General features: G+C 37.0%; 1 protein-coding gene across 20 annotated transcripts in view; it reads left to right on the top strand.

Moving 5' to 3' along the window:
- NEB (nebulin) overlaps nucleotides 1-19,904 on the top strand; it is a 215,213-nt gene that overhangs the window by 104,467 nt on the left and 90,842 nt on the right. For all 20 annotated transcript variants that reach the window (XM_064586520.1, XM_064586524.1, XM_064586538.1 and 17 more), the window contains exons 76-90: nucleotides 1,078-1,185; nucleotides 2,431-2,742; nucleotides 3,066-3,269; nucleotides 3,977-4,081; nucleotides 8,056-8,163; nucleotides 9,485-9,796; nucleotides 11,024-11,227; nucleotides 11,700-11,804; nucleotides 12,713-12,820; nucleotides 14,113-14,424; nucleotides 16,263-16,466; nucleotides 17,803-17,907; nucleotides 18,051-18,158; nucleotides 18,536-18,847; nucleotides 19,558-19,761. In XM_064586520.1, the coding sequence (XP_064442590.1) occupies nucleotides 1,078-1,185; nucleotides 2,431-2,742; nucleotides 3,066-3,269; nucleotides 3,977-4,081; nucleotides 8,056-8,163; nucleotides 9,485-9,796; nucleotides 11,024-11,227; nucleotides 11,700-11,804; nucleotides 12,713-12,820; nucleotides 14,113-14,424; nucleotides 16,263-16,466; nucleotides 17,803-17,907; nucleotides 18,051-18,158; nucleotides 18,536-18,847; nucleotides 19,558-19,761 (2,811 nt within the window). The remainder of the gene's footprint in view (nucleotides 1-1,077; nucleotides 1,186-2,430; nucleotides 2,743-3,065; nucleotides 3,270-3,976; nucleotides 4,082-8,055; nucleotides 8,164-9,484; nucleotides 9,797-11,023; nucleotides 11,228-11,699; nucleotides 11,805-12,712; nucleotides 12,821-14,112; nucleotides 14,425-16,262; nucleotides 16,467-17,802; nucleotides 17,908-18,050; nucleotides 18,159-18,535; nucleotides 18,848-19,557; nucleotides 19,762-19,904) is intronic.

Raw genomic sequence — 19,904 nt, 5'->3', positions numbered from 1 at the left:
TAACTTTTCCCTACCTGGATCCTGAATAAAATTGAGAGGTAAAACAAAGGAAGTCTAGATAAAAGTTGAAATCTCACATTTTTTACCACTAAAGTTAGGTTCAAGGATACATTTGTATGAGAACTAAATGAGCCTAACCGAACCCCAGAATTAGGTTCCCATTTGTCCAGAGGAGGCCACACTGGAGCAGGGGGGTCAGCTCCACTCCCCTCAGGGCTAAGGTCTTGCTTAGAGCCCAGAGAAACAGAGAAGAACACTGGACTTATTCCTAGAGGGAACAGGTTAAAGCTGAGCAGGAGTGCCCAGTTATCCCTACCAGTTAAATAAATCAGTAAGTCAGTGCACTTCTTCCCAGGCAGAGAGTAAAGGGGCAGAGAAAGGAGAAAGGTCAGAGAAAAATAACTGAGCTCCTTCTATAGAAAGAAAGCTTCAGGCATGGGAAAGAAGTGTTCCCTATGAACAGCACCGATTTTTTTTAATGTAAAATGCAATGTATAGGCACATGTTTTATTAATATGATACAGCCAAAATTTAGAATCTTAAAGTTGTGATTATAGTCCAGTTAGCTATGTTTTAAATTGTACTTCAGTCTTTTTCTCATTTGTTTTTTAAACATTATAAAGTATTACCTGTCTGTGAAAGATGTTTTAATAAAGAAATGGATAAAAGTATATAAGTGTATATATTTTATATATAAATGAATAATACTAAATATTCTACAATTTTTTCACTTAGAAATATGTAGAAATTGATGCTTTGTCAATTGATCTATATTATTAAATTATAATATGTTGATATGCATACTATATCAAACCACATGATATATATTAATCTACTATATATAATGGATTAATATATCAATCTATGTTAATACCAATCGATCTCATTTATTTCTAAAGCTAGGTATATGTTTTTGTTTTTGTTTTGGTAAGATGTAATTTATTTACTTTCAACATTGCTAGAAATTTAGGTTATTTCCAGAGCCTATCCTTTTTAAAATTATTCAGTATGTCACTTAGTAATCTCTCAATTGTTGCTGTCAAACTTTTCACTTTAACTCTGACACTCTTTCTGTAGATTCTGTATAAACTCGCCAACGAAGAAGCAAAGAAGAAAGGCTACGACCTGCGAATCGATGCCATCCCCATCGTGGTGGCCAAGGCCTCCCGGGACATTGCTAGTGATGTGAGTAGCAACACTTCATGTATGCACAAGGCTGGATGGAGGTGGGGGAATGATCATCATTACAGCAGGGAGATGCATCTGGGTGCCAGTTAAAGCACATTTATTGTGCTTTAAGTGGAAAAAAAAAAGTCTTTCATTGGAGAAAGCTCTTTTATATTTTTAACTCCAAACAACTTTAATATTCATGTCCCACAGGTGGAGAGGGTATCCTAAACTTCAGTATAAAATTGAATTTGAATCTATAGTTGTTCATATCTACAATTATGAGACATTCATCTCCATATTTTGAGCATATAGCTTATAGAGAAATGAGAAAATGCCAGAAGGGTTAAAAAAAAATAACTTGCTTACATGTGTTGGCTCAACATCAGAAAAAGACCTGGTTCAGCCAGGTCTAGGAAAATGTACCTTTCCCTGAACCTGATCTGGATTTTTGCCAACTCTTTCTTTGGAAAATTACCTTAAGTGTTTCCTTCTGAGTTCTTTTTAAATAAAAACAGAAAAACGAAGACAACCAAAATTGATAAGATGGTGATCCTGATTTGTCTTTCTGCCGTCTCTGAAAGAAGTGGGTCCTTTGGTGAAGAATTCAGGCTTCCATAAACATACATTAGGATTTGTGTGATGTTGTTGCCTAAAGTGAAGAGAAAATATCCAGTCAGCCCTTACCACCACCACCACCACCAGAATGCTTTCTTGTAGTTATATAATCTGTTTCCTCACTCAGAGAATCCTAAGAAACCCCAGCCAAATTTGATCTCCAACAGAGCAGGGTATGCAGGATAGAAAACGCAAGTCAGTCGATTTTAGGGAGTCAGGTGACCCAGTGAAGGTCAACAGAGCTAGAATTGGGAGGCCTGAGGGATGGGTCAGGGAGGTAAAATGGTACCTGTGGACTGGGGAGTAGCATTCTCAAAATCATATATAAAATTTCTGGGTTAGTGATTTCACTGGCCCAAGATGAAGAAAGGCCGTATTGTACTTTTGTATACAGTACTATTGTGACTGATTTTCTGGAAGTGTTGCTGCCTTTATTTCCGGGGTCTTAATGTCTGCAAACCATAGAACTATCCAGTTTGGCCTGTTTTCCCATTAGAGTACTGCTGTGAAGTCATATCAGAATTTAGGATGAGGAGATAAGTTGATATTCAGATGATTCCAAATTTAAAATAATGATGTTTTAAACTAAAGGACTTTTAGCCCTTCCTATTCGTGTTTGTTTTTAAATGACTACTTTTATTTCAGTACAAATACAAAGATGGTTACCGAAAGCAACTTGGCCACCACATTGGAGCCCGAAATGTTGAGGATGACCCCAAGATAATGTGGTCCATGCATGTGGCCAAGATCCAGAGTGACAGGGAGTACAAGAAGGACTTTGAGAAGTGGAAGACCAAATTCAGCAGCCCAGTGGACATGTTGGGGGTGGTCTTGGCCAAGAAGTGCCAGACCTTAGTCAGTGACGTGGACTATAAGAACTTCCTGCATGAATGGACGTGCCTTCCTGACCAGAATGATGTCATCCATGCTCGCAAGGCCTATGACCTCCAGAGTGACGTGAGTACCAGGACCCATTATATACCACTGGTGACCATACTTATGATAGTTAATACACGGTGATACATAAATAATGGTCTAGGATTTAGATCGAACCCTCAGAAGTAATAACACTTTTTCTCTTTGCCTCTCATTGACTGAGCCTTACTTTTCTTTTAGCGAGAACATGATACCACCAAGCTATATCTAATTGGGCTTCATATTTGAAAAGACATAGACATGAAGTTTGGCTATTAAAGTTTTTCAGTCTTTTTCTTTCATTTTTTTAAATCAAGTGTCATAACAGCTTAAGTAAGGCTTGCTTTTGTGTTTGATCTCACCAGAACATTTACAAATCAGATCTCCAGTGGCTGAGAGGCATCGGCTGGGTTCCCATTGGGTCTGTGGATGTGGTCAAGTGCAAGAGAGCTGCAGAGATACTGAGTGACAACATCTACCGCCAGCCTCCGGACAAGCTGAAGTTCACCAGTGTGCCTGATACCCTGGAACAGGTGCTGGCCAAGAGCAATGCCCTCAATATGAGCAAGGTGAGCCCCCAATTGGGGGGAAACTAAAATGGGACCATACGTCCTTGAGAATATCTATGGTTAATTTAGTGTTTTTCATTTTATCCAATTGCCATATTGTGTTTAGTGATTTGATTGCTTTCTCTATTCAGTTACATCAGGATTCCAAAAATGTATGTGGGAATTTCTGCTTTGACATCTCTTATGAAATAGCCAAAGAATAGGATAGTTGTTTGGTGGTCAACTTGTTTGAATCAAAGAGAGTAATATATGGTTTGATATCAAGGTTTATTTCTTGTTGGGTACTTATCTAGGTGAGTATAAAACAAACAAGTCAAATGCAAATCTCCATAATTTATCAAAAAGAAATCTGGAGATGGCATATCCAGTTACATTTGCAGTTCATAAACAAACAAAACCATGGGAAGAATTTAATGTAGCCACAGCACATAGGGATATGTGTATATGCTTGGAAAATACTTGCTTGTAATTTAATTGGAGGTGATCATGTAACAAAAAACACACGGTTTCTTTTCATATATTAGTCTATGTTTATATTTAGTGACAATAAGTATCTTGTAATTTCAAAGAGATCGAAGAGTATTGGCATATAGCACACAACATAGATAGGAGGCTAGCTTTCAACTTTGTCATGATCTCTAAACTAGAGACTCCTATTTACAACAAACATTGTTTTTCTCATTCATTACCCTTTTTATCATTCACAGCACTTATATACAGAAGCCTGGGACAAAGACAAGACCCAAGTCCACATCATGCCTGATACACCTGAAATTATGTTAGCAAGACAAAATAAAATAAATTATAGTGAGGTAAGACCATTTGTTTTGGTTTCTTGATCTGAACACATTGATTTTTTGCTGATATAGTAAATTTAGAATTCTGGATTTAATTCTCATGTACACCAATTAGCTTAGTTTTGTTTTTTTATGCCCATCACCCTACCCTGAATATATGTGCCATCTATCAAGAGGTAGATAGATAAAAAAGATACAGAAATAGAGAAATACAAAAATGTTTCTATGTCAGGAGAAAAAAACCTCTCAACTATTAATGATTGAAACTTATAATTTTAATTTTAAAATAATTGCTGTTTATCAGATTAGTACTTCAGTATTCTGTGATTCTTCAGTTATCTCACCTGTGAAATGGGATAAAAATACATATCTTGAAAAATTTTTGTGGTGACTAAGTAAGGTTGTATATAATATGCCCAGCTTAGAGCCTGGCACAAAATAGATGCTTAATAAACTTTAATTTCTTCCCTTTACACTCAAGTTACCATGCATTATTAGATCTATGTAATGTGCTCAAAATAACTTGAAGTTTATTTACAAGAACTGAAATGAGAATTCTCAAATCCATCCATTTCAAAATTGAGGACAATAAAATATACTTTTTATATGTTATCTCCCGCCTCACCAAACTTATCATCACATATTTGGCAACCCAGAAATACTGCTGCAGAAACAGCTTATTGCCCAATTATACTTCCCAAAGTCAACAATTATCTGGTTTATTCAAGAAGTGAATGATTTCTTACATGTTTGTGTTCTTCATTTAAAAAAAAAAAAAAGGGACTTTTCAGTTTGAGAACATTGGAAAATTAAGTATTCATTTTCAAGACTTGACCATATTCATTCTTCTATCTGTATTAACTACTTCTTATTATAATAATGTGTCCCTAAAGAAGAGGCATGCTGTATCAAGTAACCATCACAAGTGAAATGAAGAGGATACAATTTCCCTTCCTCCAGCATTATTAAATAGACCAGAGGACAAGCCTGATCATAAGTATTTGATTGCCCTTGGCAATTTGAGTGAGCAGTTTTTCTCTTGGCCACAGAGCTTCTCTGTTGGTTTAGCTTTTCCCAAGAGGTCTGTCTTACCCCACACAGATGAAATTAGTTTCTATCCCAAACTGTTATGATCTTTTAAGCTTTCCCTTTTGTTAAAATTAGGTCAGATGAGATAGGTGTTTTTTTTGTTTGTTTGGTCAAGGTTTTTTTTTTTTTTTTTTTTTTTCCAGACTAAAAGGAAATTGGGCTTTTATTTCTACAATTTTCAGCTGGATTTATTCTCTTTAAAATTACATGAGCATGTTAATTTCCTAAAGACTGTCTCCTGAAGATTAGATTTCAGAATAGCTCTCCTGAGTTTTTCTCAACCCAACTGGTACCTTCATTCCATACTTAGCTCAATAAATATAAACCAAAAAAAAAAAAAAAAAAATCACATTTTACTTTTTTTCTCTTAAATGCTCATTTACCTGTTCTAGTTCTCTTGGGTAAATAACTTATCAAACAAGCTTTAAAACGTCTTGATGGTAACCAGAAGTATTCTCTTTTTTGAAACCCTGCATCTTTTTCAAATATTGAAAGAATGAAATAAATCTGTCTGGCCTGAAGACATGAGATGATTTAGACACATTTTTTCCACTTATGCATAAGGACAGCATCCTCCGAGGAAAAATCCATTAGAGGAGCTATTTGACTCTCCAGTTATAAAATAAACATTTCCAGGAATTTTTAAGAAGTCCAAATGCCCTTGGGATTTTATCTCAAATGTATCAAATTTATTCTTATTTTCACCTTAGCTTTTCCTTGTAAAATCTTATCTTGGGAAGAATGTAATTTGTCACATATTAATAATCTACATTAAAAACATAGAGTAGCTTCCTTATGGGATGCTTAAGTCATTTAAAAATTAAGCACCTCTGCATCATATTTAAAATTCAGATACTGTTCCAGCATTTTTAATTCAATATAACATGAGAATGGTGCATAATAATGAAGCAAATTAGTTTTCATTATTTCTGCCACACTATTTAAAGCTTTTCCTTACATTTAAAATTTTGTCTTCATACAGCCTTATACAATGACAAAATACAGAACATTGTAAAGTAGGAAGAAAGATAAAGCCCTAAAGAATCAAGGTCATTGTTTGCCCTTAAAACCATAAGTGATTTCCAGATCCTTTTTCTAGAACTGTCTATGGGTTCTGTGACTGCATTCTTTGACTCAGTAACTCTCTTAATAGACGAAAGGGGGGAAACTGAAATTAAGGATTAAGTTACTCCATCATAGACCAGTTTAAGAACTATGTCTCTGGAGGCATAAAGATGAGCTACCTTCAAACTTTAGGTGTCCTTGAGGTGTAACACAAAGTCTTTCCAATGGATATGCTGGCTTGCATTGGTTTAAGCAGATCACTTAGCATAGCTTCCACTTCCCTAGGACCCTTCTAAGTTATCCGCCTGGAAGGGCCCCTGCGTTAAAGTGGTGTCCACTTCTTTCTTAGTCACGCTTCTTTTACTTTAAAACAAAAAGCACAGATTAAAGGCCTAGAAATAGATGAGACAGCCAAATGCCACTCATGCGCCTGAATTGGATTCTAGGTAGAAAAGCAATATTGCTATAAAGGACATTACTGGGACAGTTGGTGACATTTGAGTATTCACTATCTCTTAGATAGCAGTATTGTGTCAATATTAAACTTCCCAAATTTAATAAAAGTCATGATGTCTACAACTTACTCCCAATTGGTTATTATTGAAAATAAGAAATATACATACCACACATACACACAAGAGAAAGACAAAGTAAATATGGCAAAAGCGTTAATAAATGGGTAGCTGGCTGTTCATTGTACTATTCTTAAAACTTTTCTATAGGTTTGAAATTTTTCAAAATAAGGAAAATACACATTTTTAAATATTAAGACATACATTAAGATATTTAACTAGGTAAGATTTTATAAAGATTTTATTTCTAAAAAGAGAAGAAAGGAAGGCATACCTGTGCATTAATGTGATGCATGCCTGAGAGTATTAAAAAAAAAAAAACTGCCTGACAATTTAATTCATTAATGTCCACCAAAACCTTTTCAATCAAGGTACCATGAGTTCCTATAAATCACAAAAATAGCATTAAGAGATGCAATAATTTTTACTTTTTATGTTTAAAAATTATCAAAATGTATATTTTTACTTATATTTTGATTAAAAAACAATATTAGCAATTATTTAAAATTTTATTTTAACATGATACAGGATTGGTCAAAATTCCTATAGGTGGCTCGCAAGTAAAAAAGGCTGACCACCTCCAGTATAGATGATTTGTGTAATGCACTGGTTCTCAAACTGTGTTCCCATGGAACAGCTGTGTTCCACTTTCTGTGTGTATCTGTCCTGCCACAGAAACTGAACAGGGTGGGGTGGTTTTTCCAATTTGCAAAAAAAAAAAAGATCAAATATAATTTTATCAATTTTGTACCTGCTATTCCCGTGTCTGCTAGCAGTTTCTAGCAGTTGACAAATGAATAGGGAGCAAATCAATATTAACAAAAACACTCACAAACAGCAGATTACCCTTAGTTCAGCACTGCTCGATTTTGCATATGTACGCATAGTGGTAGGTATTGTGCATTATTCTGTGCTAATAAAATTGTTTCTGATTCAAATTTGGAGTTAAATAAATCAACATTTCTTGGTTGTTTCATGAGAAGAGCAGGTGCTAAACAATCCAACCCATTTGAAAGCTATTGACGTGGTGTCTAAAATCTATAAGGATTTGTGTAAGAGAACTTGCAATGTTAAAACCTGCTGAATGTAAAATTTCACCTTAAATGGCTTGCATAAATAGAAAGTAAAAGAAAGAGATTTTTAAAAAAGATTTAACATATTAGTGCAGTTAGTTCTGCATCCAAAGTAGTCTTCTTTTGACAAAAATACATTTTTAGAGTACAAGTGAGTACTATATCTAAAAACCATTACTTCTTTCCTCAGAACTTCTATCGCCAGGCCATGGAAGAAGCCAAGAAAGAAGGCTATGACTTGAGAAGCGATGCCATTCCTATCGTGGCTGCCAAGGCCTCCCGGGACATTGCCAGTGACGTAAGAGCTGATCACATCCTTCCCTTTGCTACCGACATGCCAAGGCCCTGTTACAGGGGATCATAGCTGGAAGTCTCTGTAGTCATCATCCATGGATCTGTAGTCTCCCATCTTACCTGCTTCATTGTGTAGGCAAATAAATTGAGGATTTGACAGTAGGTAACCTGCCCAAGATCACAAGCATCATAGAGACAAAGCCTTGCCTGGAATGTGGTTCTATTGACTCTTGTCCTTTGGTCTTTGCTTAATAAGATTGAGTACCTTGATTAAAGCTAGATAGACATCTGTTGAGCTTCTCATAAAACCTTATAAGCTCTTCTCAGGATACACTCAAGATAAAGATGCCAGGAAAGAAGCAGGCTTTTACAGAGTTCTCCCCCCATGACTTGAGGAAGGACAGAGGATAGCAGAAAAGCTATGTGTCCTTGCTGAGGGGCCCATAAAATCAATTTTCCTTTACCCTGAAAATGAAGACCTCAGATTCCTGGACAACTTCAATTTTAATCCAAATAGTAGCAAATTGTCCATTTTTGTAGGTTTTTCTTTTTAATCATGATTAAAAAAACATAAAATTTACTGTCTTAACCATGTTCAAGTGTATAGTTCAGCAGTGTTAAGTGTATTCTCACTATTGTACAACAGACTCCCAGAACTTTTTCATTTTGCAAAATTGAAACTTTGTACCTATTAAAACAACAAAAATTGCCTATTTTTAAACTACCTCTTCCAGATTATTTGTTCAGAGGAACTTGTTTCTCAGAATGCCCTAGAAAAAAAGATTAATAAACCTCTCAGTTGAGTCCACCCACATAACCGACTTCTGAGACACTGTTTATCACTGTAATTCAACTCACTTTTTCAAAGTTCACTTTTTAATCACTTTTTATCAACATAAATTTTTTTACCATAATATAAAGGGATCGTTGTGGTATGATTCTATGGAAATGTGCAAATGAGTACAACATCCTCTTTGTTGGGAGTAAGCATTTTCCAGTGTGTGGCATCTCAGCAGCACGTGATAAAACTCCCCTAATATCTTTTATTTATTTGAAAGAGAGTGAGCATGAGTGAGGGTGCGGGGAGAGGCAGAGGTAGAAGCAGACTCCCTACTGAGCAAGGAGCCCGATGACGGGGGCCTTGATCCCAGGACCCATGAGATTATGACCTGAGCTGAAGGCAGCTACTTAACCGACTGAGTCACCCAGGCGCCCTGAAACCCCCCTAATGTCTTAAGGATTTCAGAGAAAAGCCTCATCACAAAAACAATGACAGGAAATAGCCCTTGGTGCTCCCTCCTTATTCACTGGTTTCTCTCTTTCAGTACAAATATAAAGAAGCTTATCGTAAGCAGTTGGGTCACCACATTGGTGCCCGAGCAGTACATGACGACCCCAAGATAATGTGGTCTCTGCACATTGCCAAAGTGCAGAGTGACCGTGAGTACAAGAAAGAATTTGAGAAATACAAGACCAGGTACAGCAGCCCGGTGGACATGCTTGGTATCGTTCTGGCCAAGCAGTGTCAGACCTTGGTCAGTGATGTGGACTATAGACATCCTTTGCATGAGTGGACCTGCCTGCCCGACCAGAATGACATCATCCAGGCTCGGAAAGCTTATGACCTCCAGAGCAACGTGAGTACCCCTGAGGCTGGTTCTGCACGTTAAAAGCAGATCTAAGACGTGTCCCTGGCTTTTTACTAATACCAGTGGACTGGAATGTATTTGTATATTTTAAACAACATATGATTAAATGTTTAAAAAGAGTTTCCCACGGAAAGCACTACAGTTTATTTCAGTTTTTCTTCCCCAAAAGTCATATGTAAAAGAGGAAATAAAATATATATTGGTGATTATATACAGGTATATTTCTTTCTGGTGATTCAGGCTTCCTTTGCATGAATTAGATGAAACTGAGTTCCCAAAAATATATGGCTGTACATTTTTGGCTGAAGAGGTAGAAACATGTGGGTGTGGAGGGAGGAAGAAGTAGGAACAGAAGTATATTATGCTGTTATTTTAATAAACATATTTTATACCTACTGACAGGAAAATACTAAGATATTCCTGTCTTTTTCAAAACTGGTCATCTAATTCTTAAAAGCAGTTAGCATGCACTATTGAGAGTAAAATAAAATGAATAATTAGGGTAATATCTAATATATTATCTTTACAACACCACGTTACACACTTGACATTTCGTGATTTTGAAGGTGGATATAAAGATGTTTTTAAAGTTCTTATCACACACACAAAATGTAGCTATGTGTGGTGATGGATGTTAACTAGACTTCTTGTGGTGATCATTTTACAATATATACATATACTGAATCATCATGTGGTGCACTTGAAACTATATGTTGTTACATGTTAATTATATCACAGTTTAAAAAATGCAAGTCAAGAGTGTGATTTACGAAGGTTAGCATTACTGCAGGTTGAAACTCATTACTATAATTGAATTTCACCTCTTTTGCCTTAAAAAAAAAAAAGGCAAGAGGTTTTGTGACTGCAGCACTCACAGCATTGGTCTGAGTGTGGGGTCTTCCTGGAAGCTATTAGAGTGCACTTTCCAAAGCTAAAGAAGCTCTGCTTTTGTGTTAAAATCCTGTAATACCCTCAAGCATGGGTGCCTTCTACTTTTTACAAAACTTCTTTCATCATTCTTGGTATAATCCTCTGTACCAAAAAATGCTCAGGGAAAAAAATTATTCTCAGGATTCAGTAATGCTTGTGAATGAGTGATCAGCTAGGCTGGGAGCTTTATCTGTTCCTCCGTACTTTGGTATTTCTTTAGCCATTTTGTAACTACGAATCTGAAGTTTGAATTAGTAAATATGTTTCTTATCTGCTGATTTGCAGAATTTATATAAGTCAGACCTTGAATGGTTGAGAGGCATTGGCTGGGTTCCGATTGGTTCCGTGGAAGTTGTTAAAGCCAAGAGGGCGATGGAGATACTGAGTGATAATATCTACCGTCAGCGTCCAGAGACACTGAAATTTACCAGCATAACTGACACTCCAGAGCAGGTTCTGGCAAAGAGCAATGCTATGAATATGAGTAAGGTGAGTTTTTACTCCTCACTGTTAGATTGAAGAATTCACCATAGAAAAAGGTAAAAAAAAAAAAAATCTGACATGTTATTGCATTCCTAAAATTCCTTTAGGATTTAGGATACCTTTCAAAATGATTTTTCCATTATAATACCATAGTCACTTAATAATACTTCAAGATACTAAACTATTAAAAGTACTATGTGCTGTAATTATTTCGTAATTGCAGAGTTTAAATACCGCAACCCAATTATACTTTCCAGAATTGCTAAAGAATTTTAATAAAGGAATGGTAATAACGGAGTCAGTGAAATAGTAAACTAGTAAGCTACATACTCTTGGAAATAGTGATTTATCTACATGAAAAGTAGGAATTTATGCAACTTCAGTAATTTTTCTTCTACTTTGTTTAGAGGAGAGGTGAGTGGCACATAGTCGAAAGAAAAATGTCTGAATGCCAAAATAATTTTTTTTTTCCCCACAGCACTTATATACCGAAGCCTGGGACAATGATAAGAAAACGATCCACGTCATGCCAGATACACCAGAAATCATGCTCGCCAAACTCAACCGCATAAACTACAGTGATGTGAGTGAACTGTTGATCACATAATGAACAGTAAGGCAAAAATGAGCTGTTGTAACTATTTCCTTAGTAAAATGTTTCAACTAACTTATAAATCGGTAGAAAAGAGTTCTCTCTTGATTCAATTTTGGCCTGTGTGGTAGGTCTACAGTATAAACCAGCCTTTTAGCAACAGGATATCAGGGAATGGAACGCTTATGGAGAAATACTTCAATGGGAATCATATTCCTACTGCCTTCCCCTACAGGTCAGTGTGGGTATCAAGTCATTACTTGATTGAACAGTTATTTAGCAGGCAGGTGAGGTATTGGAACCCAGTGGTTATCATGTGCTGTATTATTTTGCTGCTTCAGTAATGTTCTGGTTACCATTTAATGTTCTTTGCAAGCATTTTTCTAGGCATCTCTTTCAGGACCAGCACTTTCATCAGGGCAATTATTCTGAAAGCCTACTCTACAGATTGATCATGTCTGTGATGATACTCCATAGCAAAATGAGAAAAAATAAATACAATACATTGAGTTTTTCTTAAATCCAAATATATTCAATTGGAAAATAATGTCCTTATTCTTTCTCCTTTTAAGATGGCCTTTCTTTTATATTATGGTGAAAGTAAATATTTTTTTTACATGTGCTTATTTGGTAAAACAGAATTTTGGCAACCACATGCTGACCTTCCTCCCCTCCCCCCGATTTTTTTTCTTGAAATTGAGCAATGAGTAGAATCCCAAAGTTTAGAACATGTGCCTTAAAGTCCTTAGGCACCTGTGAAGCAGTTTTGTAGAAGCCCGCCCTCGTACTTGATTTTGTGGATTTCTTTCTATAGTTTAAATGAGGACGGGGAAAATCTAATAGTAAACAGCTTTATTTTTTATGAAAGGAGTAATGATTAATGATTCTCTTTTCTACAGAAACTCTATAAACTTGCTTTGGAAGAGTCTAGGAAGGAAGGCTATGACTTGCGTTTGGATGCCATCCCAATCCAGGCAGCCAAGGCTTCAAGAGATATTGCTAGTGATGTAAGTTGATGTTTTTGGAAGAGGCATTTCTTACTCAAAGATGTTCCCAAATGGCAGCTTTTATAATTTTTCTTGCCAGAATTTTGGTTGTCTCTACAAGTCTCAATTTCATGTAATGATTGCCCCCATGTACAAAGTTGCAAATAAAAAAACAAAACCACGAGATACTGTGTCCATTATACCTGTTAATCAGTCAGGGATAGAAGGATAGTCTTTAAGAATGAGTGTTTTATAGACATTAAAAATGGGTTCATATTTTTGAGCCTCAGAAGTTGAGCAGCAATTGATGCAGATGTTTGTAGAAACACTGACAGCACATGTAAGTCAGCCAGTAAAAATGTGAATTCTTTCCTACTACTTCTGTCCATTTATTCTGGCATTAAAGGAAGACCAGATGATGGATGCGTTTTAGAGTTTTGTTTCATTCTTTGTAACTTTTAGTGAGGTTCTCCTATCAAGATGCCCCTGACTGGTTGTAAGGAGAAATTGGAAATAAGCAAAGCTTTTTCTCAGCATCCACTTGTCCCTTCTCTGGAGTCCTTCCCTTCTCATGAGAAACATCTCTTGAGGGTATCTAGTGCCCTCATTTTGTACCAGGGCTCCTTAGGACCCAAATCCAGGCTTTCCTTCTTCTGGAGGGACCCCATGCCTTAGATTTACACTTCATTCCTTCTATTATCAAAACGTTTTCTAGAAGAGCCCACACTATGATCATCTCATGGTAAAACAGACCATACATATTATTCTTGAATTTTAAAAGTATAGAATGTTAACCCAAGGCATGACTCTCTCATGGTGAAAGTTCAAAGATATAACAGGCTAATAAGGAAGATATTTTCTGGTGAGATTATCTAAATGTAGCCCATTCTCTCAATCAGGGCATTCAGTATTAATTCTAATTATAAGAGATATATTCTAAAATGTCCTTAACAACACATTTTTAGGAAAAAAATAGCCACATCTTTAAGTAGATGTTCTTTTAGATTGTACAAGATGTTTTATCTTTACTTGTTAAGCAATCAAATGTAAAGTAGGTAGTGCAGTTTAATAGAAGGGAAGAATATTAAGAACTAGTAGCTCTCACCTACTTTGTGATGTCATCTTGAACAAATCACCTAAAACCCTTCTAGGCTTTAGGTTTCTACTTTATAAAATGGGGTTGATGATATTAACCTTTCTCTTTCACACTAGGAAAGGAAAAATCCAAAGAAATAATGTGTGTATGAAATTATAAAATGTTATATAAATGAGATGTTCTTATCATTAGACTCATATCCCTTTACTTTTTTCAGTACAAGTACAAGGAAGGCTACCGCAAACAGCTTGGCCACCACATTGGGGCCCGGAATGTTGAAGATGACCCCAAGATAATGTGGTCGATCCATGTGGCCAAGATCCAGAGTGACAGGGAGTACAAGAAAGACTTTGAGAAATGGAAGACCAAGTTCAGCAGCCCAGTGGACATGCTGGGGTTGGTGCTGGCCAAGAAGTGTCAGACCTTAGTCAGTGACATAGACTACAAACATCCCCTACATGAATGGATGTGTCTGCCTGATCAGAATGACATCATTCAGGCCCGGAAGGCATATGACCTTCAGAGTGATGTGAGTGGGTCTAATATTCATCGGCATGTGTTTATTTCTATTATGTTAATTTGAAGATTTAAATGGCTTTATTAAGCAGTTCATGAATGGGGCAGCAATCCATACAGCAAGTAGAAGGTAACTCCAAAGAGTTGTAAAAAAAAATGGAAGGTTTTTATAGGAAGGAGGGTAGGACAAGGAAGTTATTAGCAAAAGAAAAGAAAGGATTGTTTCAGACAAGATCACCTTCCCTTAGGAGGAGGAGATGAGGGTTTTATTAGGTGTTTTTTTTCCCTTTCAGGGATAGAACAGGTCCATGTGACAGATTACTTCATTGGTGCTGACCAAATCAGCACATGTTTAAAAGATTTATTTAAAGGGGTTCTAACTTTTTTTGTGCCATGGAATCTTTTGGCAGTCCTGTGAGACTAGGGACAGCTTCTCGAGACAATGCCGTGAAATGCATAAAATGCAGGATATATGTTTCAGAAGAAATTGATCACATCGAAATATGGTTATGAAAATACTAAAGTGAATCTATGATGTAGTAATATGTATACTTTTTTAACACATTAAATAAAAGATCTAGCACTGGGTGTAATAACTAGTTTAATTTTAAAAAAGTAATGAGCATAAATATTTCAGGATGACTGCAACAACTGTAATAGGATATGAAAATATTTGTGATCTTTATTGCTGACAAAGTCTCATATAGTGCTAATGCTGCTATGATCTGTAGCCTATACTTATAATCGAAAGAAATGCTGTATTTCAATTAGAGGTTAATAAAAATAAAGATATAATATTTTTCCATTCAAGTTCGTTGATGCCAGGTTCAGGATTGCTGGTTTAACACAACCTAATTTTCCAAATGAATTGATTGCATTATCATTTTTCTGACTGCTTAACTTAAAAAGAAATACCTATTACTTGTGCAAGGGAGTTTAAGAATGAACTGTACATATTGAGACAATTTTTCTAAGAAGCTGAAAACAATAGCTCTGTTGTCAGCCAGTAGATTGTCCTTAGGACTCAAATGCTACCTCATTGGCATAGTAGCTCCTTGTTTTTTTGATCAGTTTCTGACAAGGAGTGACTTTTGGAGGAATGATAAACACAATGGCATTGTAAAAAAGAGTCTTCCCCCAAAGCCATACAAGTAAAAAGAACTGTTACCTTTACTTATCAGAAAAGTTCTCCGTTAGCCAATTTAAATTCAAAGAAGAAAAATGAGGAAGAGATAAAATATCGTTTTTTACTTAAATTATAACACAAGGAAGGGGATTGAGGATAAGATAAATAAGTAAAAATACATGTACTCTTTGGTTTAGAAGCATGTATATAGAATCACATGAAGAAAGATGCCCTTTTTGCTATCCCCAGAAAACACATTAATTCAACATGTGATCAGCTAGTAGTGTTCACCTTTATGATATGTGGCTGGCTGTGAAGGCCACTGCCCCATGGGATGGGAACAAGCTGTATTCTGATAGAGTATTATTCCCACACAAGGAGGAACAGGCAATCAAATCAGAGAATAAATACTTCCAGTCAGGTGGCAATCACTGGTTTCCTTAAAATGGGTTTGCATCAATGAAATTGCATATTATTAGATTTTACGAGTCTTTAGTATATGTGTTGCCAAAGTGAGCACAGATTTTAGGAGTCTTTAAACCAGCAAACATTGGCTCCCTTCAGGGACAAAGTGTTTGGCTAGCCACTGCACCAAAGTCAGTCAGTTTTATGGGTCTTCCCAGAAATTCACACAAGTCAGATTCAGCATTATACATTGTTTCTCTGCTCAATTAAGATCAGACACCAGGCTGTCGAGGTAATGCTTGACATTATTTCATTTTCAGGCTATTTACAAGGCTGATCTCGAGTGGCTGAGAGGCATTGGATGGGTGCCCATTGGCTCTGTAGAGGTGGAGAAGGTGAAGAGAGCTGGAGAAATCCTGAGTGAAAGGAAGTACCGCCAGCCCGCAGACCAGCTCCAATTCACATGCATTACAGACACCCCAGAGATTGTCCTCGCCAAGAGTAATGCCCTGACGATGAGCAAGGTGAGTATCCAACGGTTTCCATTTCCTGAGTCATACCTTCCATGGACTTGGCTCATAAAGTGAGAAATGCCCTCAAGGGTTTCCAGAGAAAGGAGATATAATGGGCCCGATTTTCACGCAGGCCTTCAACAGAGCCTCTATTTGATTTCTAGTTGGGCTTGCATGTGCTTCTTCACACTGTATCCCCTCATTCTCTGTGCATGAGGAAGCATAGGACAATTTCTCTAGAGTAATGCACATACTCTTCTGAGCAGTGACGTGGAAACATCCATCGATCCGTTAACTTTTCCCTGTACATTCTCCTAGGCAGAGCAGACTCACACCATTGACTTCTCTTTCTGCATCCTGTAAGGAATATACAGCCATTTAGCATTTTGTTCTGAAGTCTGGGAAACATGGTGTTTATAGCAGTGCCAGTGAGCAACTCAAATTAGTTGCTTGGTTTGCTCTTCCTTATTCAGTTGTGGAAATCTACTCCAGAAAGTGAGCTGCTACTATAGCTTTCAGTACCCTTACACAAGACAGATAATCACTTCTTTTTTCCGGAGTTCTAGCAATCTGTGTATTGATACTGGGCTCAGTCTTTATCCAACAGATAGGTCCTTAATATGCACACTTTAGATTGAATTGAACTCACCTGACTTCTTCCACACCTGCTTGGACATCTGCCAAACATTCAGGTAGTGAGATTGGGTGCTCAGTGCAGAATAGGAAGTCGACTCTCAGATAGCAAACTCCAAAGCTTGAAGTATTAAAACTCTCTAGAAATTCTATTTTATACCATACCTAGCACAGCAGTGATAATAAGAATAGGAAACACCATAAAATCTGTTGAGTGCTTACTGTGACTCAGGCATTTTACATATATTATGGTGAATCTTCAAAAAGCACTCAGCAAAAATATGATTATTCCCCTCTTAGAAATGAGGAATATAAGGCATTATGTACCCTTCTCAAGATTATACAGCTTGGGCATAGTGGAGTTGGGTTTGAATTTGGGATTAACTCTGAAGTCTAGGATTTCTACTATATCATAATTCTATAGCCAGGTTCCATCCTTGGAGTTCCTATGAGTAGGCTTTGAGATTCACTGGAAGAAAGGAGTTAATAATTGAGGCCATTATATCACTTCATATTAGCAATGAAGCTATCATATGGCAGTTTAAATATTTAAATATTGTCATGTTTCAATATCCCCAGTACCCTTTTGCTTCCCTCACCTCTGAATAGTTTACTTAAAAGGGCTTTTTTTTTTTTAACCGCAAAATGTGTTAAATTTGAAAATAACTGTAATGTATGGGCTTTAACAAAGGGTTTTATCTCACTTCCCCCATAGTATTTATACACAGAAGCTTGGAATGCTGACAAAGCCTCCATCCACGTGATGCCGGACACCCCAGAAATCCTACTGGCCAAGAGCAATTCTGCCAATATCAGCCAAGTAAGAGGTTTCCTGATTGTCTCTTAAGCCTTCCTAGGATTCATTAAAATACTTTTTCCACCTTACACTTTCCTGTCTGGAATTGGCCTATTAACTTTTCCAAAACATTTTTATCTTTCTGTTGTGTATTATCCTCTGCCTAGAAACTTTACACCAAGGGATGGGATGAATCAAAGATGAAGGACTATGATCTGAGGGCTGATGCTATTTCCATCAAAAGTGCCAAAGCCTCAAGGGACATTGCCAGTGATGTAAGTCTCCTCCATCCAACCCCCTTTGGTGTCACATTGCTGAATGGCCACTGTGAAGCTGGTGGGCCACATTTCACAATTGTTTCCACATGTATCCCCCACTCTTGCTTCCTACTTTCTAAGACTTTGTCCCTTGTTGTCACAGAGAAGAATAGCACAGTTTGGAATTGTAGCTAGAAGGGCTGCACCAGTGAAGATATATGAATATGCTACAGTTATGAGAGTGTAAAAGAGTTTTAAAATTATTAGGAGATGCCAAAATGTTTGCCATATGAAATTCTTACCCATTTGCTTGTGAGTGTTCACGTTTTCCATAGTTGTCAGCATGCATGTGGTCTTAAAACTGGTTTTCTAAGGCTCTATTTCTCTCCTTTTAGTACAAATACAAAGAAGCGTACGAGAGACAGAAAGGCCACCACATTGGAGCCCGGAGCATTGAAGATGACCCCAAGATTATGTGTGCCATACATGCAGGGAAGATTCAAAGTGAAAGGGAGTACAAGAAGGAATTCCAGAAGTGGAAGACCAAATTCAGTAGCCCGGTGGACATGTTAGGCATCGTGATGGCCAAACAATGTCAGACTTTGGTCAGTGACATTGATTATCGAAATCATCTGCATCACTGGACATGCTTACCTGATCAAAATGACATTATCCAAGCAAAGAAGGCCTATGAACTGCAGAGCGATGTACGTAACACAAACTTGGGGAGAGATGGAATGAGAGGACATAGATTTATTTATTGTCTAGGCAGTGCCTCGATGGACACCTCTGTGGATAGACTCGTGGATTATGCACTGCATACCTCCAAGAGGGCACCACTCACATTGTCTAATATATAATCCATAGTCAGGAGTTATGTCCTAGGAATCAAAGAATATAGATGAAGAACCCAACTTAGGCCATGTACTTTATTCCCTGGCCTAGATAGCAGACTTTTTTCGTCATGTCATCTGTACTTTCTGGCAGTGAAAATATATTGCAGGCAAACATAAATTATCTGAATATTTTTAAACTGCCACTATTATACTATATCCAATACACTAAACAGAGTTTTCTACAGTCAGTTATTGTAGGATTAAAATGGAATGAGCTTCAACAAAATTTCCTTTAAAAGTGTTGTTAGTTCTGTAGTTTTTTGGAAGTATCAAATGATTATCATGAAATTCAGCATTATTATGACTTTATCACTCTTCACAGCTAGTATATGTAAGTATGTTTTTACAGATGACTCTGCCATTGATATTAAAACCCCTGAGTCCCATAAAATCTCAGGTCCTACTTTTTCGGAAGCCCCATCTCCTGTGCTTATCAACCCCTCACTCCCACGGACTTTACTTTGCAATTAAGAGATGGTGTGTCTAACCATGGACATAATTTCTGTCTCACATCTTTGTAGAGTGTGTATAAGGCAGACCTGGAGTGGCTGCGTGGCATTGGCTGGATGCCAGAAGACTCCGTAGAAATGAACAGGGTGAAGAATGCTCAAGGCCTGGTGAATGAAAGACTTTATAGAACGCCGCCAGAAGCCTTGAAGTTCACTTCCATTGTTGACACACCAGACGTTGTCCTGGCAAAAGCCAATTCTCTGCAAATAAGTGAGGTGAGAACCATCCTGTTACCAAGCATGCCTTTTGCGGGACTCTGTTCTCACATGATGCCACCCAAACTGAGCATGTGGGCTGTTCCTCTTGGAGGACTTGGAGTGACGGGAGCAACTCTAACAATCTGTTGGCCAGTTTGGTA

This window comes from Mirounga angustirostris, unplaced genomic scaffold (genome assembly GCF_029215605.1).
Source record: "Mirounga angustirostris isolate CCGP_5_RB_7025 unplaced genomic scaffold, mMirAng1.0.hap1 SCAF_3, whole genome shotgun sequence".
In the NCBI taxonomy this organism is placed as follows: Eukaryota; Metazoa; Chordata; class Mammalia; order Carnivora; family Phocidae; genus Mirounga; species Mirounga angustirostris.
This window is presented reverse-complemented; position numbering and strand designations above follow the sequence as displayed.